At 30.3% G+C, this 24,869-nt stretch overlaps 1 protein-coding gene and 1 long non-coding RNA gene across 2 annotated transcripts; one reads left to right on the top strand and one right to left on the bottom strand.

The window, feature by feature from the left end:
* Positions 1-115: 115 nt before the first annotated feature.
* LOC144836880 (sialidase-2-like) lies at positions 116-24,853 on the bottom strand. Its single transcript, XM_078691794.1, has 9 exons — positions 24,721-24,853; positions 24,353-24,392; positions 16,816-16,986; positions 10,551-10,780; positions 9,174-9,248; positions 5,199-5,380; positions 3,810-3,995; positions 559-2,718; positions 116-449 (listed from the first exon to the last, which is right to left on the bottom strand). Exons 1-8 carry the CDS (start codon positions 24,767-24,769, stop codon positions 2,374-2,376), a joined length of 1,278 nt encoding a protein of 425 aa, XP_078547920.1. The 5' UTR covers positions 24,770-24,853; the 3' UTR covers positions 116-449; positions 559-2,373.
* Positions 13,404-18,892, top strand: LOC144836887 (uncharacterized). Its single transcript, XR_013611404.1, has 3 exons — positions 13,404-13,502; positions 14,470-14,585; positions 18,514-18,892. It is a non-coding gene; the product is annotated as an uncharacterized LOC144836887 (long non-coding RNA).
* Positions 24,854-24,869: the final 16 nt, after the last annotated feature.

Raw genomic sequence — 24,869 nt, 5'->3', positions numbered from 1 at the left:
ACCATTTTATTTCTCGTGGCTACATCACTGGTGTGGACATGTTCTCTGTACTGTTGGAGAGCGAGGTTTGGAAAATGGATTTAAAAATACAAAAACACAAAGCTTTTTGGTGGTAAGTAACAAATTGGTAGTGCATTTATTTATACTAATAAACATACATGTTACAGTCTATTCTTTCACAAAAGTATATACAGAATATTCACAATATATTCAACAAGAAAATATTATCATTAACATTATATTTATTATACTAATTTAAGTTGGGATCATTTTAAGCTACTTGGTCATGTTTAAGGTGGGGGAACAAGCAACGACGGTCTTTACAATATAGTCACCAATTTTGTAACAAAATATAGTTATCTAGCTTTCATATTAAATTTGCATAACATTCACTGTGCCTGAGAAATTCAAATTAAATGTAAATCAACTCAATGGTGATATGGCTAAATCTAAAGCTCTGTCTACACTATCAAACTTTATGTGCCCAAATATGGTAGTGATATGTCCAAATATGGGCACATCACATTTTCTTGTCACATAAAATTTGATAGTGTAGACAGAGCTTAACTCTACTCTAATTATTGATCGTCGTAAAATTTCTGAATTTTTAAACGTTTTATTTGCTTCAGGTTATGGAAACTGCAGATGGCATGAATAGTTCATTCCATTTGTTATAATATCATCACTTTATAAATAAATTAAATACCAAAGGTTAGTAAATTTCATATATTTAAAATGTAATCATAATTTAAACTACTAAAGAGCTTTGTTCAATATATTAACCTCAATTCTTGGTTGAAATAATCCTTATTATGTGAATTTATATTTTTAAATATTTTATTTCCTTCAGGTTATGAGAACTGGAGATTTTGAATAGGTCATGCCATTTGTAATATTATAACTTATAAATAAATTAAATGGATTAATGAACTCATTACTCTCCAACATTGCACTGATTCAGTACTAAAGGTTAGTAACATTCCTATATTTAAATGAACATTGACTGCAGAATCCAATGCTAAAGCTCTGTCTACACTATCAAACTTTATGTGGCTAGAAAATGTGATGTGCCCATATATGGACATGATGATGTCATATCACTACCATATGGGCACATCACACTGTTTTTGTCAAACTAGTTTCATAGTGCAGACAGAGCTTCAGAAATGTATAAAGTGAACCACTTAATAATAACAAATACATTGTGGATACTAGATTTAATATATCTACTACTATATGAACAAAAGTGTATAAATACTAAAAATACAAATTACTATGAGCGTGCTCAAATCACCATCTTGTGAAACAATTGTTGCTTAGCAACCTTCAGTAAACATTTTACTAATTCTATAAACGTATGCATAGACATTCTTCACTGATTCAACAACCATAAAAGGAAGCCAACATTTACAAGATTGCAAATTAATTAATTACGAATGGATAAATTTTAATCTTACATATTATTGACAAAATAGACTACACTTGATAATTGGAAAAATTGTGATATAAAATTCCATACACAACTTTTCTATATTTTAAATTGTACCATCGTATGCAAGATTAAATTAGTATATGCTAATTAGGTATATGCTAATTAAACCGGTATGATAATTATCATATTGTATGCTATATGGTAGCATGCAGAGATATATAAAAAACTAGCATCAATATTCTGATGAATAATATCATTAGGCTTATTTGGTCCATATTAAAAGCAGCAGTAGCGTGTTTATTTGTAGTTATTTATCATACCAAGTAAATTTAGTACTTAACCTCATGAATATTCATGTTACACTCATAAATATGCATTTCAAAATGGTGAACAACAATGATCTTGGGAATTTTACATTGATTTACTTTGATAATTCCCAAAACATAATGTCCATCGCATCAAATATACTATTATTATTATAAAACCAGCAAGAATATGCAATGTGTTAAAATTAATTTCTTTTTGTTCAAGTTCAAGCGATTGTCAGAAAGGAACTACACAAATCCAAAAATGAACGTCAGATTACAGAATCATAGAAGCAACTAGCAAATACAACAGATGAATAATAGTGTAACGGATGTTGTCGATACTGTCTAGCTAACATCACAAAACTACAAATCAAATAATGCCCACGTCAACTTTTCTAAATGACCCTAATGATCGGGATTTTTCAGTAGCACTGAGTAGCAATGAGCAGTGAACAATGAGCACTGGCCAATGAGCACAGAAAGGGTAGGTTGGCTAGCCTTGAATGGTTTTTACTAAACATTGTATATAGGGCCAGCTAATACCTAAGCCCTATTTTAACCAAGCACAGTGTTGGGTTATAACAGATATTGGAAGTGGGTCTCCACCTGCATATCAATTCCTACAGGCCAAATTTAAACACTACTTTCTAATCCTTTTAATAGATCTGTTAATGTAAATTTTTGGAATGCTATTCTCTCGTACGGATGCGCGCTTCCGCTTTCGTGTACACAAGCAAAATGGCAAGTAGTGGTTCCATCTGGTAACTGTTCCACTCCGTAGTACGTAATGTCCGAGTAAGCGCTAGGATAGGGGTCCAACAACCATGGTTGACTCCAGGTTTTGCATCCGTCTCTACTTAAGCGTATGGACATGTTCACTCTGGTGTTGGTACTCGCTGGATTCATGAATATCACCCAGGTTTTTTGGTCGTTTTCTTTTAGAAGATGTCTTGGCGCAGGGAAGCCAACCATGCTAGCCTAAAATCAAACAATAAATTGTAAGTACAAATGCATATTTTTATGAAAATTATGATTTTTATCTAAACTTGCTGCTTTTTTTTATCTCAAATTCCAATTATTTTAAAGAATGATACCATGATAAAAACACTATATTAAGTGATCAAGTTTTCCGTTTTAAAATATTATGATGCTTTGTGTCAATGATTGAACACATCAGTGATACAAAATTTATAAACTAGACAATGAGAGGTCTACTTCTTTATAAAGCACTGCGAAGTTGTAGTTTTAAATAACATTTATTAGTAGAAAATCAATGCATCTAACTTGTTTTCCATTTGAAAATTCATATTTCTTATTTATAACCAAGTCCAGAAACCTATTACATCAACTACTAACCAGAAAGTTGGCTTTCACCCGAGAGACTTTGATTTAATACTGTAACTTGGTATTTTTATATTACAGTGGATAATTGCACACTATACATTACAGTATAGCTTCTAATGATTGTAGTCTATTATTGCAATATATAATCAGTGAATTCACATTGATATGTAGCCATTTATACTCCTGTGTAGAGAGTAATGACATGGATAAAACAAAAACCATTGAGGTTAAGAAATATTTTCCATAGTTAAATAAAGTTTTATCATTATTTCTTTCTTTTATTTGGCAAAAGTTATTAAAATAAAATAACAACCTAAACCAAAGGTAGATTGTCTTCTGTTGCAAAGTCTGCCTTCATGTCACTTTCAATTGCCCTATGAGAAACTTTTGTTATGATCCTAACCCGTTGTCTGTGATTGAATTGTGCAATAACCATAAACAAACTGATTCTGCCATCACCCTCTTCTGGCAATTACCTCCATAATATCGACATGGGTTCAAACCTATTGCCAACAATTGTGCTGGTGGTAGAACAAGTCTTCTCTGAAAAACGATTTAAATACTGAAGACTAATGTGCACTTTCGGAAAGAGCCTTACGAGACCCTGTCGTTTATGGTAGGCGCTGCACAGTGGTTGGTGTTGGTCGGTAGAGGGCCTAATCTAAATTTCTTCAATTGAGGATAAAAAAAAACAAAGCAAACTGGCATCATCGCCCTCTACTTACATGACAACCGCCGAATGACTTGACAGTAGGCATTATCTTGGTGATCATGTGACATGGTTCTTCAAGCTCCGTGATTTCTGATTCTTGAAATGATTCGCATTGATCATTGCTAAATGCCTGTTGGCGATTAGCAGCTCCTAATGTACGACTATTTACACAAATACTTCCATCTTCCAGTTCAACCGCCTGCAAATAAATTATTACCTGAAATTATCATTTTTATCCGATATATCCATTGGGAGAAATAAAATCATTCTCTGGCAATTAGCTTGTCTAACATTTTTACTGTGCTACCAATGTTTGTTTACTGTACATTTATTTTTATTTTATTTATTTTTTTTTATTTTAACCATATTTAATGAGGGTGATCCATCCAGCATTTGCTGATCATTTGGGACCCTCAGAACAGATACAATATACAAAAAACAACAAGAACAGAAAAGTAAAAGAAAAACCAAAAAAATAAAATTAATGTATATAATAATAATGTATCAGCTTGCACTATATTTTATTGCATTGTATCTATGACAATTTTATTCTTAAAATTGCCATTAGGGATTATTTGCTTTTTAATGTCTTATTATAACAACATCTTCTATCCCACCTTTCACCCAATCATCACCTAAATCTGTCGTGTCATCAATATTTTATCAATATCTTATCAATAAAAACATCATCTTCTCTCTCTCACTACACTCAGTTACTTCTATCACCCAGTCATCACCTAAATCTGTCATAGTGTCATCAATATCTTATCAATATCTCACTACACTCAGATATCACCTAGTCATCATTTTAACCAAACTAGCTTTTAATCTAGAAATTTGTTTGTCTTGGTGGACTTTTATTTTGTATTTTATCTGTATTTGAAATTGAACAAACTGACTCCCAATTTCAAACCATATTATTTGTGTTTAACATGAATAATATAATAATCTCCATCAACACTTTTCCTTTACTTTTATGGTTTCATCAATATTTTATCAATATAAACAGCATCATTAGCCTCTATCACTGTTCATCATTGCAACAATTATTATCCGCTGAACAACAAATTACCATTAACACCCTCTAGTATGATATTGTAAACATTAAATGACAAAAACCATCAATATTGGCATCTATATTCATCGCATACTGTATAATTTCATATTTTTCATTCATTTATTTTATCATGTACTGCATATTATAATTATTATTTTTCACATTTTGTATTTATTATTCCTTCATTGCAAGAACCATTGTATCTACCATTTATTTCAAGTTACTGGGCTAGTGATCTGGAGGTCGTGGGTTCAAGTCCCACCTGAGAATTACTTGCGAATTACGTTAGAGTAGGGTAAAACATCTGACCAAGAACCATTCTATCAATCTTTTATTTCAATTTACCTGGCATTCATTAGAATGTATAAAATTTTCCTTGTCGTCTTTTGTGTGCGGAACAATTCCGCCCAAATGCCAAGTATTTCCACCATCATCGCTGTACAAGATATTTGAAAGATTCTCACTGCCGTAGAATGTATCAAATAGAGTCATTACAAATTGCGTTATCTTCTCAAAAAATCCGTCTTCTGAAAAGAAATATATCGGATTAGGCTTACTGATCGACGTTAAATCCTGTAAAATAGAAATATGATTCATACAATCTATATTATAATTTAATTTAGATCTCAAAACTATGGAATATTTTATTATTTCTTGTTCAATTTTATTAGCGATTATTATTAGATTCACATAATTAGTATCATTTATGACAAGAGACATTTTTATTTCATTTGATATAAAAGAATTATTTATTTCATGACCTAAATATTATTTTTTACCAAAAATAAAAAAATAAACTGTTATAAAAATAAATTGAATATCATCTATCTATGAAATACGATATTTATGGTTTAATTTAATAAATGTTTCATTTAACTTCATTACAATGAATATTATTGTCATTTTACTTTATCTTGTTGTATAGTTATGTAAATAATATTTTTATTTGTTGCATTTAATATTTCACTTCTTTTTATAAAAGTATTATTACTGTATTTACTACTTTATTTCTATATATATTAAAATTGTCCATTCAGAACAGATATTGATCTAATTTTCTCTTTATACAGGAATTTTTCAAAATAATGTTTGAATTGAACTAAAAATGTTCATGTTGCCAGTTAGAAATGTGTTGCTAAGTGATCAAGAGTACACTAATGATACCAGTCTCTTTGCTAATTACAACCATTTTGAATGAACTGGTAAGAAAATTAGAAACTTTAGCAATACCAATTACTTATGACACCACCACGAAAACTGTTCAATTTCATTTACTAGTATTTGTATATTATGTAATATTGTCAGACTTATGTAATATTCATTTAATATTTGTGTCCTGAACAAAATAATTCCAATGTACTGTATTGTTATTCTTTAATTACCAATCAACACTATAAAACATATGCTATGTAAAACCTAAACATAGTGTATAAAACAAGAAATAAAGTGGTGCAGTTTTTGCTAGAAAAGAGAACAATCTCTCAAAGACCTCTGTGAAAAAGTGGTCAGGATGAAACATTACCAAATGTACTGGTGGCTATGGCCATGTTATAGGATGCTTTGTTGTCATTGTCTATGCATGCTTTTAAGCCAATGTCCATTGCTATCCCACAACAGGTTTTAATAATGACATAAAGTTGGATCATTAATAGGCCATTGTTTTTTTGTCCTTTCACAATTGTTGAGTTCATAGCTTAGCTGATTCTTAGTACTGTATCTATGATTTTTACACGATCATAACCAAATTCTGTAACATATGTGATACCTATATGACACTGTATACAGAATGTGCCTATGATACTGGATGGATATGTGTAGATACAGTACAGAGAATTTAGTGGATAGCCTTGCATTGCTTCAGAATGCTGCAACAGAATGTTGATTGTTTTGTATACATGATTCATATTCTGTTTTATCATTTTAACTTTTTACAAACTCTTCAAAGACAACCGCCATTGTCCCTCTTTTTACCTTTCGTTGAGCCGCTTTGTGCTTGTGTGTATCATTATCGTTTTTACATTTCGTTGAGCCGCTTTGTGCTTGTGTGTATCATTATCGTTTTTTAAATCCACCAGTAATAAATGTTGTCACATAAACTGACGTCATTTTGGCATAATTGATTGCCCGCGCCACGCTCCGTTACATTTATATAAAATATTTTTACGATGGAATCACAAGTCGCGAGCCTAATGATCCCTGTGATAAATACACATACTTTATATACTTAACATAACATAGTAGTGTACAGTACTGATTGGCGAATTACACATTCCTATGCTTATGATTATTATTATGATATATGAAGGCAAACATTTTAAAATAGACTTTGAGTTATTATAATGTAAATCATCTGAGATATTCTGTTTGTTTGTTGCTTAGTTTAAAATATCTGTAAATTAAAATAAAACAAGAATTATGAGTAAAATATCAGAAAGTATGATAAGTTAAAATAAATTTTTAACTTAACCAAGTCCATTTTTCATGAAAAAGAACCCCCATTTTAACCCCGGCCTACAACTCCATAAACTACCCATAACACTTTCCTCCCCCCCCCCACACCCCCCTTCCCGACATGATAGCTAAAAAAATGTATTGTTCATCCATCCACATGGATTCTATTAATAATTTGGCTTATTATATAATTTGAAAACTGTTTTGCTCATGTTTATAGTTTGTCGTGTTGTTGTATTTTTCACTGACGGCACTTAGTGTAATTAAAAACATGGCTTATATCATAATGCACTGAAGGATCTTAGTACACTGACAAATAAGTAATAAAAAGCATGTTACTATCCTACATTGATTAATCCTATTCAACAAGCTATACTGAAACTCAAGAAATAGATTTGCTGACAATTTTGATTAATGATTTGAGAATTATTAACCATATTGATTTTTATAGTTTTATTCAATTTATTTTAATTATAGACAAAATATGTAAATTTCAGATTTAATCAATTTTTGCTGTATTATGATGAATATTATTTTTATTTATTTTCAAGATATTAAATTGGTATTATATTATTAAAAACACACACACATAGCAACACACTACATCCTCTAGCCTTCAATTCGGAATACCCCTGTTCAGGGGACACTGTTCAGAAGAACATTTTCCCGTGCAACATGGTGAAGTTTATGTTTTAACAATATGATCACAACCTCTATTCAGCAGATACTATTATTAAAGAGACTCTTTTAGAGTTATGATGGTGTCCCCTTAATAGGGGTTCTTCTTTACATTCCAGGAGATGCATTTTAAGTTGGTTATCAATTTCTTTATAATAATTACATGTCTTTTTCTAAGAATGACTATTTTTAAAATAAAACAACATGACTTTTGCTCCTAAGTTGACCGTAATTATATTTATTGATCGGTTGCTTGTTGATTGACCTTCCGTATAATTGGTCAACACTTACTCACATTAGTCAAGCAATCACAGATTTCAAACTCAATATCTTGCACAAGATAAAACATATATCACTTATACACTGTAATATACTTGGTGGATAAAATATAATATAAATGTATGATATAAAATGATAGTAGTAAAATAGTCTACAAAAGAAATAGATATTGTATATATAAATATTATTTGACAGCCACACAACAAATTATAGTTAAGTGATATTAATTTAGAAACGATCAAGATGAAGTAATCTGTGAGAATGGGAAGACGTCGCCCCCAATTTTCAAACCATGAACCTTCTGCTTGATATGCCGATGTCCTAACCATAATTAATATTTTTTTCCTAATTTCAATTTCTAACATCAAATTTTTGTCTGAATCTTAACTAATAGCACCTAATTCTGAAAGCCATCATCATATTATTATTATTATTCACATATAAATTATGTATCTACCGTAGCTATGTATTTCAATATTAAAATTAACATTAGTGAGTCTATTGTTTGTTTCATCATACAACAGAGGCATAGGAAATTGTACATGTATTTAATGATTAGAATGTAATCAGTGTCATTTATTGATCACAAAATTAAGAAATTAAGGAAATCGAGAATCAAGCACCAATTGTTGTGTTTTGTAGATATGTGTATATGGACGTTGCTGGCAAAAGAATGAGATAGAAGTCATTGAAAGCCAGACCAAGATGAATGATAAAGTAAGTAATTATAGTGTTATTATAAAAATTAATAAGCATTTAATATAAAGACTATTGAAGCAGGTGGGTTGTGTAGAAAGAAATTGATTTAAAGATTGTGACCAATGAATGTAAAGGAGGAAAGATAATTTAAAAAAGTGAAATTTCTTGCACTCTTTATTTTAGCTGGTAGATAATAAGTAAACAACAACATACCTTCTACAGGTTTCCAAGTCATATTGCCAGGAACAATTAAACGACCTGACCTTAATTGAATACCATGACCTGGACCTAAAAATAGAATTTTATATGAAAATTAAATCCATAAGTTGCAAAATTAATCAATATATTCAACATTACTATTTCATTACTCAAGAAAATTAATTTTTTTTTATTAAACATGGCACAACATCCATAGACTTAATAGAATATTTTTTATTGATTTTTTATAAAAATCAAATTTATGACATCTAATATATAAAGTAACCATAGTAACTACAAGAATAGTAAAATAATAATATTTTGTATTTATTATAAGATATAAATTATAAAAGATAGAGGCAAACAATATCATGTATAACATGGGCGAACATCTTAATATCAAGATATATACTGTAACTCCCTTGTCTCGTTGCATAAAGCTTGGTTCCCACTAGGACGTAAGCGCAACGCAAGTAATTTGATTGGTCAATTCACTTGCATTGCATTGCATGTACACCCAAGTGAGAACCAAGCTTTAGGCATGGAAAGTTTATAACGAAAAAAAGGGCTTTAAATATATAAAATGTGGGCGCATAAGACCTGATTAAACAGTATGAAAGAAATGCTTACTAATCGTGCACATAGTTTCTTATCTTGTATAAAATATTTAACATTGGCTAATATACATTTATTTGAAGTACTAATGTATGTAAAAACTATATTATAGCATTGATGATAACAATTTATATGAGCACTTTGTATCAGTAATGTCTTCAGCATGTTTTTAGATATAAACATTCTTACACAATTTAAGTCGTACTCAATTAACCATAAAATATAGTTTTATTTTTAAGTAAAATGTTTACTGAAGTTAGAATGCCAAAGGTTTAAGATCTCACTTAGGATTTGTTACTTAGATAAGTATAAAAATAGAACTCTATTAAATTGTTATATATAAACACCAAAGACGATTTAAATGATTAGAAAAAGATCCCAATATGGGACTAAAACTAAAATAATAATATAGAAATTTGGCAATTAGTATTAGTGTATTAAGAATGTAAGACCGTTATTGAAGCAGGTAGGTCATTTAGATGTAATTGGTAGTAAAAAATTGGATCATTTTGAAGAGCATTGTTCCCTTTGCAGTAAACAAAGCATTTGATTGTTTTTTTCAAGTTATTTAAAAAAAGAAACTTTACTGGTCAATCTCAACCCCGCTGTTTGTTTGTTGGCAGCTCTAGGTAGGGACCCTTTGTGTCGAGATGAAAGTTGTATTTGACATCTAGTTATGCACTTTGAGAGGGTGTTATTTATTGTACATAATATCTATTATTATATGAGTATTCTAGATTGTTTGGTTACAGTGATATCTATTACTATATACACTACCTGGTGAATATATATTTGGTGGTCTTTTAAGTTTTCCAAGTGTCTCTTCTGTTATGTCGACAGATTTTGACCACGTCACTCCTTCGTCCACGCTCTTCATAACGTGCAGTCGACATAGATAATGCTCCTCCTTGATCATGTCAGCTTCGTTTACTTCCGTTGGAAAGGTCGTAAAAATTAATACCACAGTATCATTCTGCTTGTCCACAATCGGAACTGGGTTCATTGTCCTAGAGAAAAGTTGATTCAATCTGTCAGATTTGCTTTTTTCTTTGCTTTGCTTTTCTACTTTGGTTGCATCTATTAATTATTGGGAGTGTTTTCACTATTTTACTGTGTAGTCAAACCGTCTAATACATTCCTAAATTTACAATCGCATTATCTGTGCACTATTTTCAAGGTCTTTTGTTTAATGTCTAGAGTAAAGGCAAAATACATTTACTAATTTATCGAAAATTACATTTTTTGTTAACAAAAAAATCAAATCGCAAAAATAAAAGATCGCGGAATAGTTGGAATTGTAAAATCGTGAAAATTTAGGGTCGAGAACTGTAGAGAAGGTATTGTGTTCAATTTTTTGGTTTTAATAGATATACTTTATTCATTCCACTCAGGGCAATTATTAATTATTTATTATGAATATACCCATTTTGAATGTCAAGCACACAACATGAATGATACAATCCTAATATTTGGCTTATTTTACATTCATGTTTCGATGCATTTTAGGAAATTAATCTTTTTTTCCCCCCAGAGAAATACGCATTATATACACATTTACACATTCATGCATTTTCAAGTCAAACATAAGTTATATTTCGAATATATATAATTTAAAATACTGCAATATTGAATTTACACTTTACTACTTCTATACCCTAAAGCTTGGTTTCCACTAGAGATGTAACAAAGGACCTAGAAGCAATGTAAGCGAGTTGACCACTGACAAGAGCCAGTTCGGATGATCCATCGCTTGTGATTGGTCAAATCAGTTACTCTGCACTTACGTCCTTGCATTGCGTATCTAGTGGGAACCAGTCACAAAGTTTGATAGTGTAGACAGAGCTTTAGATATCATTATTGGTGAATAAACTTGGTTTTGATGAGTTGGATTAGTTATTAGAGAAAGTTACTGTTAAAGACTGTAGACATAAATGTTTAGTACTACTAAATTAGTAGCACTATTAGACTTGATAGCATTACATCATGTCCATTTGATCAAGCCACTTATGGTATGCTGCTAGCAAGACATTATCCAGGCTAAAGAGGTAAAAGATTTACATTGTTACATCTCTAATTTGTAACAATTAACACCATGTAAACAATCTCATTAACAACTCGTTTACTCAACTCCAACGTAATTCTATTTATGCGCAATCTGTCTGATAATTGATAAGTTCGGTAACTTGAATGATTCTCTAAGTGGTTATCTAAATGATTGTTTGCTGTTCTTCAGAAATGCACTTTAACTCAATGTTAAGTCCACACACGCTTGCAAAGCAACGAGACAATATTGCAAGTTAATAAATTTCAGTGAAGTTATTTAGGTAATTACTATACAGTACATGAACAAGCTAGTGATGGTCTATAACATTTAGTTTCAGTAATGTGTTTTTACTGCAGGTATTCTTTGTCGCAAATGTCTACTTTGAAAATGATCAAATAGATCAAAACAAATCAACAATCAAATTGTTATTTGAGAGAGCGAGTGGCCGAGCGGTTAATGGAACCGTAATTATGTAGCCATAACATGCTCGTTTCCTTAGTCGCTTGCTGCTTTGTGAAAAAAAAGGGTGCTTATACTTCAAACTAAAAATTCTTCCAAATTGTTGCTGATGATAATTTAATTTTAAACTATCTTTTTAATCATAAATTAAAATGTTTAATTGAATTCTTCTGACATTTTTTATTTGTATGCAAAAGGCAAACATACTGAATGACACATTGCAATGCTGAATTCATCTATGAAAAAGCTAATATACAAAACCCTCATAACTAGGTGTTATGTGACTATGCCTATTAAATTAACAACTTTAACCAAAACATGATTTAACACCGTGAATATTAATTTAATTGGTAAGTTTAAGTGCGTCTGCGTCGTCAATTGACGAGGAACGTGCGAAACCTAGAGCAGTTGTTAAACTCATACAGTCTCACGTTTGATTTACGTCCACCAATCATAATGTTAAAGGGAAGTGAAATTACACCTGACGATATTACTAAATTATTACATTGTTATTTTTAGAACGGAATGTATGTTACACATTTCAGCTTTTGTTTAATGTTACATAAAAGCTTTTGAAGCTTAACACAAAGTTCAACGTAAAACATAAACCAATTAGATATTACAATAATAGTACGAACTACTTGTTTTCAATTTAAATTGGTGCGGACATCTTGTAGCGTAATTAGTCTGTTTTTTAAATGCAGACATCTTTATTCTAAATTGTTAATATCACCAATTACCATAACACTAACTTATATTAATAACTTGTGACCTTAAAAAATTAATGTTGTTTGTGTCAAGAAGAATATTGTACAATTTAGAATGTTAAAATGTGAATACATAGTTCTCATAGCAAGATTTTCATCACTTAAATTTAGGTTCAAATGTTGGTTTTCTTCTTTCAGATTATTCTAAAGAAACAGAGTTTCTCTAAATTTTGTATGTCATTAGACCATTGATGATAAATACACAACTATTTGACGCATAATTTTATCTCATTCCATAGTCTGACAATAGAATTGAACCTAGCTTTGCCAATGTTTGAATGCACTGTTGGCGTACCATAGTTTGACAATAGACTTGAACCTAACTTTCCCAATGTTTTAAGGCACTGTTGCCATACCATAGCTTGACAATAGACTTGAACTTAGATTTTCCAATGTTCTGAAGCTATTGGATTGGTTTCTCTACTCAGTTCCAAGTTGTGCTGTTTTTACTCTTTTGAAGTAAGTGCTTCCGCCGCATGCTAACACTTGGCAATTTAAGTTAGCAACCTTTAGGAGTTTATTTCCATACAAAAATAATACCAATATAAACATAATTTATATCAAATTTTGTGAATTTCCAACATTATCTCTCTATCTTTAACTCGCAAATTATGGTTCAACTATTACATTGCAATTTTGTATGCATCATTATGTGATCATAAGGAAATATGTTATATGCAATCATAAATGTAGTTAGTATGCATTATTGTACGGTATAGAACTTATTACAGAATAAATGCAAATAAAACAAATTCCACTGAATAATTAAAAAAAATTCATCTGGATTTAACCCAATGATTAAACCCACCTTTTGGTGATCAAGTTTTCCGTGTTAATATAATAATGAAGTAGTTAGTGTAATCTTCTTAAATTTGTAAAACTATTCTTGTTTCTTCTTGAATAACTTGAGAAAAAATGTAAAGAATGATCTTAAAATAGCAAGTAAGTGATTTCAAGATACGGCTTACGATTTTGATTACATCACATTGGGATAAGCCTCTGGGCTTTGCATTGCATAATCTCGATTTCTGAAACCATGCTTATCAAAAATAAAATAGCTTTGACGAACCAAATGTAAATGATGACAACAATGAAAAATGTGATTTTTATACGGTAACTAGTTGGCATTAAAGCATCAATAACAAAAACTAAGCAATTATTGTTCGTGGTAAATCTGAAAATCATTTAAAAACATGTAATTGCTCTGTTTCTGTTTTATCACGAATTTAACTTTTTTTCGTCTTTTCTTTTCCCGATATTGAATGACTTTGTTGCTGATCTGTTCGTTAATTCTTATAGATTGGTCAAGGTTATATTGTGCTAACCATCTTTCACATGTCCCACTTTCTTTCAGACAATCAACATTTTACAATTTTTAAATCTCATAATATAATATTAATCATATTATTTTAATTAACTTTTTCAGATTATCAATTGTGTTGTTAGGAAACTGCACTACAAGCTGACCTTGAATATTATCATATCTTTATTATTTTATCAAGATTATTTTCTATAATTGATTGTTTGTAGTCCGGTTAAAACGTAAGTATATGCTACAAATTAGTTATTACAATTCTACATTATCACAGTGAATAGTTAAAACCCAATGGCCTGATTTCACGTAATAAAAATATGTATTATTTTAATAGATGTTTATATTTGCATCAATAGTATTATTCTATAAGGTTATAATAGAACATTTCGTACGATGGCCAGTCTGACATTTTGAATGGTAATCTCTTTACTGGTCATAATTCGCAATTTCTTCCCGCAATAAGGTTACGTAATTAATGACAGTCTTAAATGCATTAATGTAAAATGTGACACTGTGATACACATTTATAACATTTTATTTAAATTTGGAAATGGATGACAAAATAATTAATATTAATGATATTATCAATAAAGCTAAGCAAAAGGAGGTAATTAGATAAAGAAGGTTGTATATTTTAATTTGTACCACTAGTTAGAAAATCAAGCTGTCTTTGGCAAAGGTTTTTAATACATACACTACTTATCTTATAGTACTTACCATATTAAAACCTATAATACATAAATATGGCAGAAATAACCCCCTCTCACTCACTCAATTCTTTTAGATCCATAAAGTCACATTTTTAAATGAATTCAGTGGAAATTAGTACAAAACCTTATAATGCTCTTTAGAGGTGTTGCTAATAGTTACATGACAAAGCTAAACTAATTCCTTAATATTAAATTCTTAAGTAGATATATTATTCCATAGTAATACTTTACCAACTTATTAACCTGGACTAATTTTGCATTTTCACAAAATTAATTAACTATAAAGTTCTTGAAAGGCGCATTACAAACACATTAGATTGAACATGCATTCAATTAATGATAACACCGATCAATACGCAACGAGTATTAACCATTATATTAACAGAAGTTACAGAACTATGTTTGCCATTTACTACAAACTACATGTATTGCATTAGAAATATATTCAGCAATTTTCAAAAGTAAATCATCATCAATGCTGAGTTGTGATGATATCTTTTCAAGAAACAAATAAACACAAGATGTAACCCATTGGAGGAGTTGACAATTACTGTACAAATGGTATCATTAAGCAATGTATATGTCATCCAGTCCAGTCGCTAGCACAAACTTGCCAATTACAGGATGGATAAATTTATATATTTGGTGTTTTTCTTCTTTCTTTATTTATTCTTGTTCTATCCTTCTTTATTTACTCCATCTCTTCTGTTGCCAAATACCTAATTAATTTTCACTTTATAAATCTACTTATTATTAATATTTTTGTTTTTAATAACACAATATGATATATTCATAAAACTATATAAAATTATTTAAATATTGTTCCTTTATTAGTTATGATGGATTTTGGTTGGTTTACATTAAGTTATCTAAATATTGTCGCACTTGTATCTGAGCGTACAAATCGATTAATACTTGTCACGTTATCCACAGCCTATATTGACGTATTCCGAGTGAATCGAGCCAAATGTTTACATTGTAAGGTATACTTTCCCCTTGTCATTTCTCGGTCGACGCGTTTCTGCAGCTCCACAGTCTCAGAGATTACACAAATCAATTAGGTTTTATAATTAATGAATGCTTGTGTTACATATCGCTACATGTGTACTATAACAGGAATCTAACCTTGGGCATGTTGTACGTCGTAGAAAGTCATGGATAATGAGGCACGATAGCATTTATTGATCTTTATAATGCTTGCCCCGGGCTACTATATGGGATGATTTTATACAATGCTACAGACGAATATGTATCATCAGATAAATTATGGAACATATTACCATGAGCAAGGTTTGGTTACAACATAGGGTTTTCAAGTCACATCATTTGAGATCAAATTATTTAACATCAAAGCAGATATAATTTAAATGGTTAAATATGAATAAAACAATTATACACTAGTATAAATTATCAAATGTTATTCAACAAAGAGGATTTAATTCCTTTAGAATATCAGAAATGTTTCCAATTAAATAACAAATTGCTCCATTTATTTTTATAAATAATAAATTGTGTATGATTATCTAGTTCTTCACCTTATCACTGACAAACCAGGAGTTTTCAATTTGCGATGACCTGTGACCTAGGAATTAGTTACGCCATGTTAATTCATTGTGAGCATACAGGGACATTGGGATTTGCTTTCTCATGACAGAGTTAGCGGATTCTAGATCCAGACGATGACCAATGACATAGGTCATAGGTCATCCCATGTCATGCTCTATTCGCAAGGATGATTGTACATTACCTTCGGTTCTCAAATGAAGCAACAACTCGTATGTCCTCCCAGTCAATTTTGTCTCTATTCAAAAATCCTCTGCGCATCATTAGGTCCATTGGTCCCCAATCTCGAAACGACTGTTTACGTCCTTCGCAAAATGCCAGAAAAGTGCCGTTATGATACACAAGAGCAGGGATCCTTATGGAAAAAAGAAAAAAGACATTTTGGCACCTGAGGATACTAAGTATTTCACTTAAGTCAATAAACATTTAAGGATTTTCCTTTAAGTGGTCTCTCTCGGCCTCTGTCTCAATTTATTTTTTGAACTTGAACCCATGATCTTACGATCAGTAGTCTCCAACGTCCAACACACTGCACCACACGCCCTTGTGGCAACACATAAAAATATGCACACGATGCCACTTTATATTGGTTGACGTTCTTGAAAACAACTTTCTTTTCCCTCGCAGATGACATTTTGCTAACGTATTACATGCCAAATATAAATGTTACACCATTTTATGTTATTAATGAAACAAATTAACTATATACACCATATTAACTAAAGTACATGTTTGTTATCAATTGTATAGAGGCAAATAAATAACATTTTACAGCTTTCTATCAAATAATGTTTAATGTGTAAATATGGTGGAGAGTATTACTCAAGTTCTGCACAGCGTCAAATAAAACAGTAATATAGTTTACTTGACATGCTTTCGACAGTGACAAATATATTAGGCAGATGACACTAATATATTTTATTACACGATACAGCGATAATATTGACAAATGTGTACTAAGCCTTAAACTATGTTGCTCTACTGTATTTTATCATTCATTCATTTTACTTTATGTTATTGCTGTAACCTTTTCTATTGGGTATTCATTTATTAAAGATACGTTTATGTGTCATTTCCCAATTAACAAGACTTATCCAATTAGACACCTACATTCTGTGGCCCAGATTAATATTAGGGGGAAGGGGGAGGGGATGAGCTTTCCAAGAAAGATATGTAGATGGCATTAAAAATAACGTAAGAACAAGGAGTGGTAAAAATGCTGTTACTTTTAGTTATGTTCTCCCTTTGGAGGAAGAAAGGGAGAATGGCCTATGTTGGTTTATCCAAGTAACATCTATAAAGCAAATATAATCAGGGAGGTATGAAAACATTTTCATTTATATTGAATGTTGACTCACAATAGAAAAGAATGTATAACCTAAGGGCAGACATCACTATTATTAAACTGTTTATCGCCAGAAAAGCAATAATATTCCAATGAATATTTAAGCCATGTAACAGTAATGTTCCTATGTATGTTTTGATAGATGGAAATGTTCTTTTCTTGTGTTATTTGCTACATTGTCTATGAATTAATAATTTAACAGTAATGTTTCTATGTACGTTTTGATAGCTGGACATGTTCTTGTTTTATTTGCTACATTGTCTATGAATTAATAATGTTAACAGTAATGTTCAGAGTTGTTTATTCATCTCAGGACTATATCCGTATTCAAAGTCTACTGTGTTAATATTATCTGTAAATACTTTTTGCAAATAAACACTTCAGTTTTATAATAACATTTTTTATTTATTTTGTACTACTGTAGCACAAGGGTTAATAAACTCTACGTCTGGTATTAGGGGGGGGGGGGGGGGGATGCGGAGAGGTTATGATGTCAGGTAGGATCTACTGTAGTTTATATAATCTGTTTTGTTTCAGGTTTATAGGTGGTAGTACTTCAGATTAGCATCCCACTTCTAATCGAATTGGTTCGAACCTGTTTGACGAGAGGGGTTTGACCAGTCTTCATATGATTTGCACAAGTATTTATTCCTTCACTTATTGTTCATACAGAAAATGAAAACCATTTTGTTATAATATTGACATGCTTTTAACTCAAGTATAAATGACCAATTTGATAGATGAGAACATTTCTGTCTAAAAGTGTTAAGCTATTACGGAGTGATGATTTGAAATGCATCATGGGATAACAGAGTCCCGATGTATCGCCCCAGACAAATGAACTCTGTGTTCTTGAATTTATGAATAAATTAAATTATATACTAATGGTTCTTGTTATTATTTCATGTGTTCATAAAGCAATATAACAATGTCTACAGTCTTCTTGTAACTTGTTGGCTTTCTTACATTTTATTCTTGTTTTTGCTCCATTTTTCTTAGATTCTCATCAACATTTATTTTAAGTAGTTTCTAATTTCTAAGTGCCTTATAAATTTTGTAATTGCTTATTTTATAATTACCCTATATAATTATAAATATCATATTTTTATAATTACTTTACATATAATTATAAATATGTTCTATACCTTTTCTAAGTAGGCCTACATTGTTATTATAAAGTACCCTATATATATTAAGTATTTTATACATTTTTTAAGTACCTCATATATTTTATAACTACTGTACATTGTAAATATTTGTACATTTTGTAAATACTTATATATTTTTAATATTGACGATCTGTCATCATTTATTAAATTTTAAGTATTGAAAACAAATTTAATAAAATATAATCCAATTTTAATTGTTTTGCTCTAATAATATATTCAGAAATATTATTTAAATTCTGATTTATTAATGAAATACTGGTAATCAATAATATATTATATTTGCATAAAAATGAAATTCATTTTTCACTTTATTCTAGGTAAATTATAATTGTGTGTTATGAATAAGTACAGTAGACTGTAAAAACAAATATAATGTTTAATTATATTATATTTAAAATAATAGCAAGGTCACGCAGAAACACGTATATGATCAACGTAATTAAATAATAGTCAGTGAAGCGCGACAACGAAGCTGTATATTATCCGTGGCGCTTCCATGCAAGTATTCTAATTCCCCATCTACTTGCAGTTACTATGACGATACAGTAGCGCGGGATAATGGCATTAATTTTCTTATTGTATTCTACATCAATAATAATGATATGATACTACTGTACAAGTTACAACAAACACACATTTAGACAGTCTGCTCTAATATTAGTTGTAATCATTGGAAAGAAAAGGAAAATTACTATTGTCCTGATATCGACACAGAAAATCATTAAGTGTTATTAATGTTTAGAAAGACGAAATACATGAGATGTGTTTTAATAATTAACTGTACTCAGAACTGTACAAAGCCAGTGTTATGTTTCAGTAACAAGCCCATGGGAATACTTTGTGAATTTTGAGATGTAATCCCATGATATGAAACATGTTTGAGTGACTTTTTAAAAAGATTAATTTTTCATAGTGAAACGCAACATTTTGTTGATCAAATCATTGAACAAATGATTAGATTTTTGTCATTTGATTGGAGGACTTTGAGTCACATGGTATATAATAAAATACTCTAATGAACATTACGTCATCAAGCGTGCAATTGCAATATATGGGCGTTCATTCTGGTCACATGGATGAGCAACCACATGTGACACGAGGCTAGGCTGTTGACCTAACATGTTCGGAAATCAACTTGTAGTTTGCGCTCTTAATAATTGTTCCACTCCTTGTACAAAGCTGCCTTTTTAATGGTTTAGTTGGCCTAGCCTCTCATTAAAAGTAGGTGTATTATAGAATAATTAATGAATGCTTTTAATTCATGCAATAGAACAAATAATATCATTCAGTGAAAGATAACATTTTATATTTTCACCTCATGACATTATTAATTGTATCATTGCACTTATTTGTTATTCACAGATATTTTTGCTAAGATGTTTACCAAAGATCAAAATGGTAGAGGGGAGAGTGCAGAAATAGGGTAGGGGTGACTTTGAACAGATTTAGGCATGTAATCAACAGATAAAATAGATGATATATAGATGATTACTGTACCAGAACATTTTTTTTTTATTAATTTAAATAATAATTCATTAGTTTTTCTTAATAACATTTTGTGATGTAATAAAACCTGACAGTGCTAATGTGATCTCTGAAATTGATATATACAACATTAAATAATGTTGAAACATAATCTGGTTGAAATGCACTTAATATAGATATCATTTAAGCCTTATTAGAGGAAATAGGATGGGTAACAATATGGCTAAAATATATTGCATAGAATGTAATGTATTACCGGGAATTACAACTACACCTTTTACATACAAACTGCACCTTATGCATTCAGGAATTGAGAAAAGGATGTATAAAGGCTACAAGCTATGGCCTACAATTGAGATATTTTGAATATATAAAGGCTACAACAAGTGTAGAGGCTACAACAAGTACACAAGCTATGGGCTATAATTGAGATATTTCACATTGACGACGGACAAACTTGAGGCCAGCAATTTGAAATATAGATCTGCACAAGCGGTTATTCGGTTTAATATGTGTCATACATAGTACGAACAAAAAATGCTGGTGGCGCTTATAAACGTGTACTACTGTATAGTAAACATAAAAATAAACTAAACTAGACCTAAAGCCTTTGGGCATGTCTAGCACAAGTCACGCTTCTTTTTGTCATTGGTCTTGACAATTTTGTGTTCACAAGGATTACCAATCTTATCAAACTTATGTTAGTTAATGTTGTCTCAAGTTTTATTTTTTACCTGTGCCTCACCAATGATATTCTTGTACAGGTAATTGATTAGGATCACTACTGTGGTGTGATATGAATAATATATTTCTATTGTGTATAAATTAGTGTAGTGTGATCTATTATTGTAACTAGATAACTAGAATCCTAGGTTCAAATGATACAGCCTAGAAATAATTATCCTGAATTGATGAAAAATCTAGTCATTGGTACCAATATTAAATATTACCTATTACAATGATATGAAGAAGACCTTATCTGCAATTTACCAATCATGAATAATTTATGGAGTGTAAATATCGATAAGTTTACACAAAGTGATTGCGCTTCAGCAACATGAATCTCTTATGAAATATGAGAATAATAGTAGTGTCTATGACAATGATCATCTTTATGATGATGATGATGATGGTGTGATATCAATAATGATAATATTCAGAGCTTATGATTTTGTAGCTTCTTTCATTTATTGTACGATTTTTTCATATCAATTTCAGGTTATTTTCGAATACTGAACTCATTCAATTTCACATACAGAAATTGAGAAATTAAATTTATAAATCCTGGCGATGGTTTAGTCGGCTTACCGAATATCTACTGTCAACTTATAACATGAGATTTCTGATGCGTTAAAACATTTCAAGTTGATATCATTAATATTATTGATATTATTAATATCATATTAATAGGTTAAATAAACATTTCAAGTTCTTATAAAGTTTCAATAACAATTATTTTTATCATTATTGATATCGTTATTGATAACATATTGATAGTACTAGTAGTAATTAAATTAAAAGTTCTTATACGGTTTCAATACAAATTATTGATATCATTGTTGATATCATTAATGATAACAATATAGTTAACATCATGATACCAGTGTTGATATCATTATTGATAGTATTGTTGATATAATTTTCAATATCATTGGTAACATTATTAATAGTATTCATATCATATTAATAAGTTAAATTAAAAATTGTTCTGATAAAGTTCCAATACACATTTTTGACACCATTGTTAATATCATTATTAATATCATGTTGTTGATATTATTATTAATATATAGGTTATTAATATAGTAGATATTTTGATCTATTATTAAAAATAGATTGTCGAAGTACTTTACACGCTTAAAATCCATCTAACATTTTCTTGATATCTTAAGCCATCATGTTTTTTTTTTATCATATAATGCAGACAAACCTTGAGAAGCCTTCTAATGAAGCAGCTTACTATTTAAAGACCTTGAGAAAGTTAAAATTGTCATTTAAATGTCAAAGTCATAAGATGATTTTATGACAATGTTTAACTTTTGACATTATATGAAATATGAACAAGTCAGTTTGAGATATAAAAAAAACAAGCCGTAATTACCGTACATTTTTTTTTGTCTTGTTTTTTATGAAAATATGAATTGGCCTTTTACATGTTTTAGTACTTGTATCCGGGCATAATGATTTTTGAACATGATATAATGTTTCAGATTGAAATGTTTACTAAAACCTGTACTACAACATTGACAGTTATTATCTAACAGGAAATTAAAAAATACATTAAATCTTTTTTCTGCCATTGTACATTAATGTAAACAATTTAAAAATCAATAATTTCTATGTTAAAACTTTTTCCTCAATGTTTAAATTCATTCATAATGATTGATTAAAGTTCTATTTGTTAATTTGTCAATGTCTTGTAGATGAGACAAGTAACTAACAGTAATGTACATACAGCAGTAAAATTCTGTTATAAAAACATTGACATGACATGACATGACCCTACAGAAAGGGTTGCCTTTAATTATGTGGGCGATGAAAACCTTTTCAAATAATTAATAACCAATATGTGTAAATGTATGTGTATTTAATTTATTTAAACATTCGATGCTTTTATTGACAAAAACAAATCAATTGAATTCAACCATCAAGAAATGATATCAATATTTAAAATATTTATTAGATTTATTTTATTTAATTTTGGGAGAAGGGAACTGCTAAAACAGGCAGACAGAATCTATAATTACTAATAGTCTGTCCAAAATAGATGATGAGAGTTGCATTCACACGCAAAAACGAAACAGAATAATATATATAAGCACCACACTTAAGCATTAAAAAAAAAGTACCGCGGCAGATGAGGAAAAAAACCTTAATTTACAAAACTAAAATACAATTGATGATGATGAGATCAAATACAAAGCATTTGAATGCTCCAAGTTGTCAAAGTAAAATGATTCATTACAAATTGTAATTATGCACACAACAAAAAAAACAGTTTAATTGTAAGTTTATCCCGATGAACAAGTAAAGTTAATTGAAGAATTTATGGTTGTTTGAATCGTGGCTTGTTATAGTGACTCGGGGGGATTTTATTGTAATGGTAGTGTACAAATATTCCAATTAGGAATTATTTAGAAATATAATTATTAGAAATAGACATATATATTTTATAAATTCTGCAAAAATACTATAAACAAAAATAATAACATAAAAATCTAACAATAGAGTGATATACTGGGATTACACATAAAATGATCAATTTCTAAATTACTCACCAATACCATGAATTACCACAAAAAATGTTGGAAGCATTTATGATTGTGAATTAGTTTAATTTAAAAAACAGTTCTGTCAAATCTACAAACAACAGAAATATTTAATCCAATTTGTAAATATATCATTGTACATTTAATCTTCTGTGGCAGCTTAACAATTGCACTCGTAAAAGCGTTGATAGTTTTACTACGTGAAGTGCAAACAGATGTCTGATAAATACATTATACTGCATTTTATTGGCCGATTTATATACATTACAATATATAACATTTGGCTTTAACAGTTTACTCCTGACAGGGTTTTCGCGAGTTTTGGGAGTGACATGCGAGTTTGGGATGGACGTGCGAGTTTGGGAGGGACATGCGACAACAATCAATTAGATATGATAACACATTTGAAAAGCCTACCATTATTCTAGAACTAAATGCTTGTTGTATTCTTACCTAAAAGTGTTGAATTCATGATCGCCTTGACCGAATATTTCTGAGGAACAAAATAAGGAAAGTACTTTTTAATGGCAAAGTGTGAGAGCACTGCTAGTGTCTGGACATTCAGGGTGCTATCCCTATCTCTCCCTACTTCCCACTCTTCATCCACACATCATACACTTTTTTTTAGTGATGAGTGCCAGTATAGTTTATATTTTAATGGGGGCATACAGGGTCAATGAAGGGATAACCCTCTCATCATACAGGCGGAAGCACATACAATGTTAGCCTACTGTAGGCCTACTTAGTAATTAGGGCCTACCGTCTCTTGTGTACTTACTGCAAAAACTAAACTAAATTGAAGTTTTGCAATGAATATTTACCTGTAATAGGGAGGACATTCGCTGTAGCTGCAGCTAAATTAGATGCCATGGCTGGTAGGCTGCACGATACCTTATCGGAGCTGCTGCTTTTGTAGTACAATGTGTACTAAACTCAGCTCCAAGTTGATCGCTCCTGGTGGTTTGTTATT

The sequence above is a fragment of the Antedon bifida genome, chromosome 1 (assembly GCF_963402885.1).
Source record: "Antedon bifida chromosome 1, ecAntBifi1.1, whole genome shotgun sequence".
In the NCBI taxonomy this organism is placed as follows: domain Eukaryota; kingdom Metazoa; phylum Echinodermata; class Crinoidea; order Comatulida; family Antedonidae; genus Antedon; species Antedon bifida.
Note: the sequence above shows the minus strand (reverse complement) of the source record. Positions and strands in the feature narration are given on the sequence as shown.

Bases quoted from the DNA above. Each gene is read 5' to 3' on its own strand.
- LOC144836880 (XM_078691794.1), bottom strand. From the start codon at position 24,769: ATGGCATCTAATTTAGCTGCAGCTACAGCGAATGTCCTCCCTATTACA. The intron at 16,987-24,352 runs GTAAGAATACAA...TTTTTCCATAAG, and splicing joins CATGAATTCAACACTTTTAG to GATCCCTGCTCTTGTGTATC. The intron at 2,719-3,809 runs GTAAGTAGAGGG...GTTTGATTTTAG, and splicing joins AGTCATTCGGCGGTTGTCAT to GCTAGCATGGTTGGCTTCCC.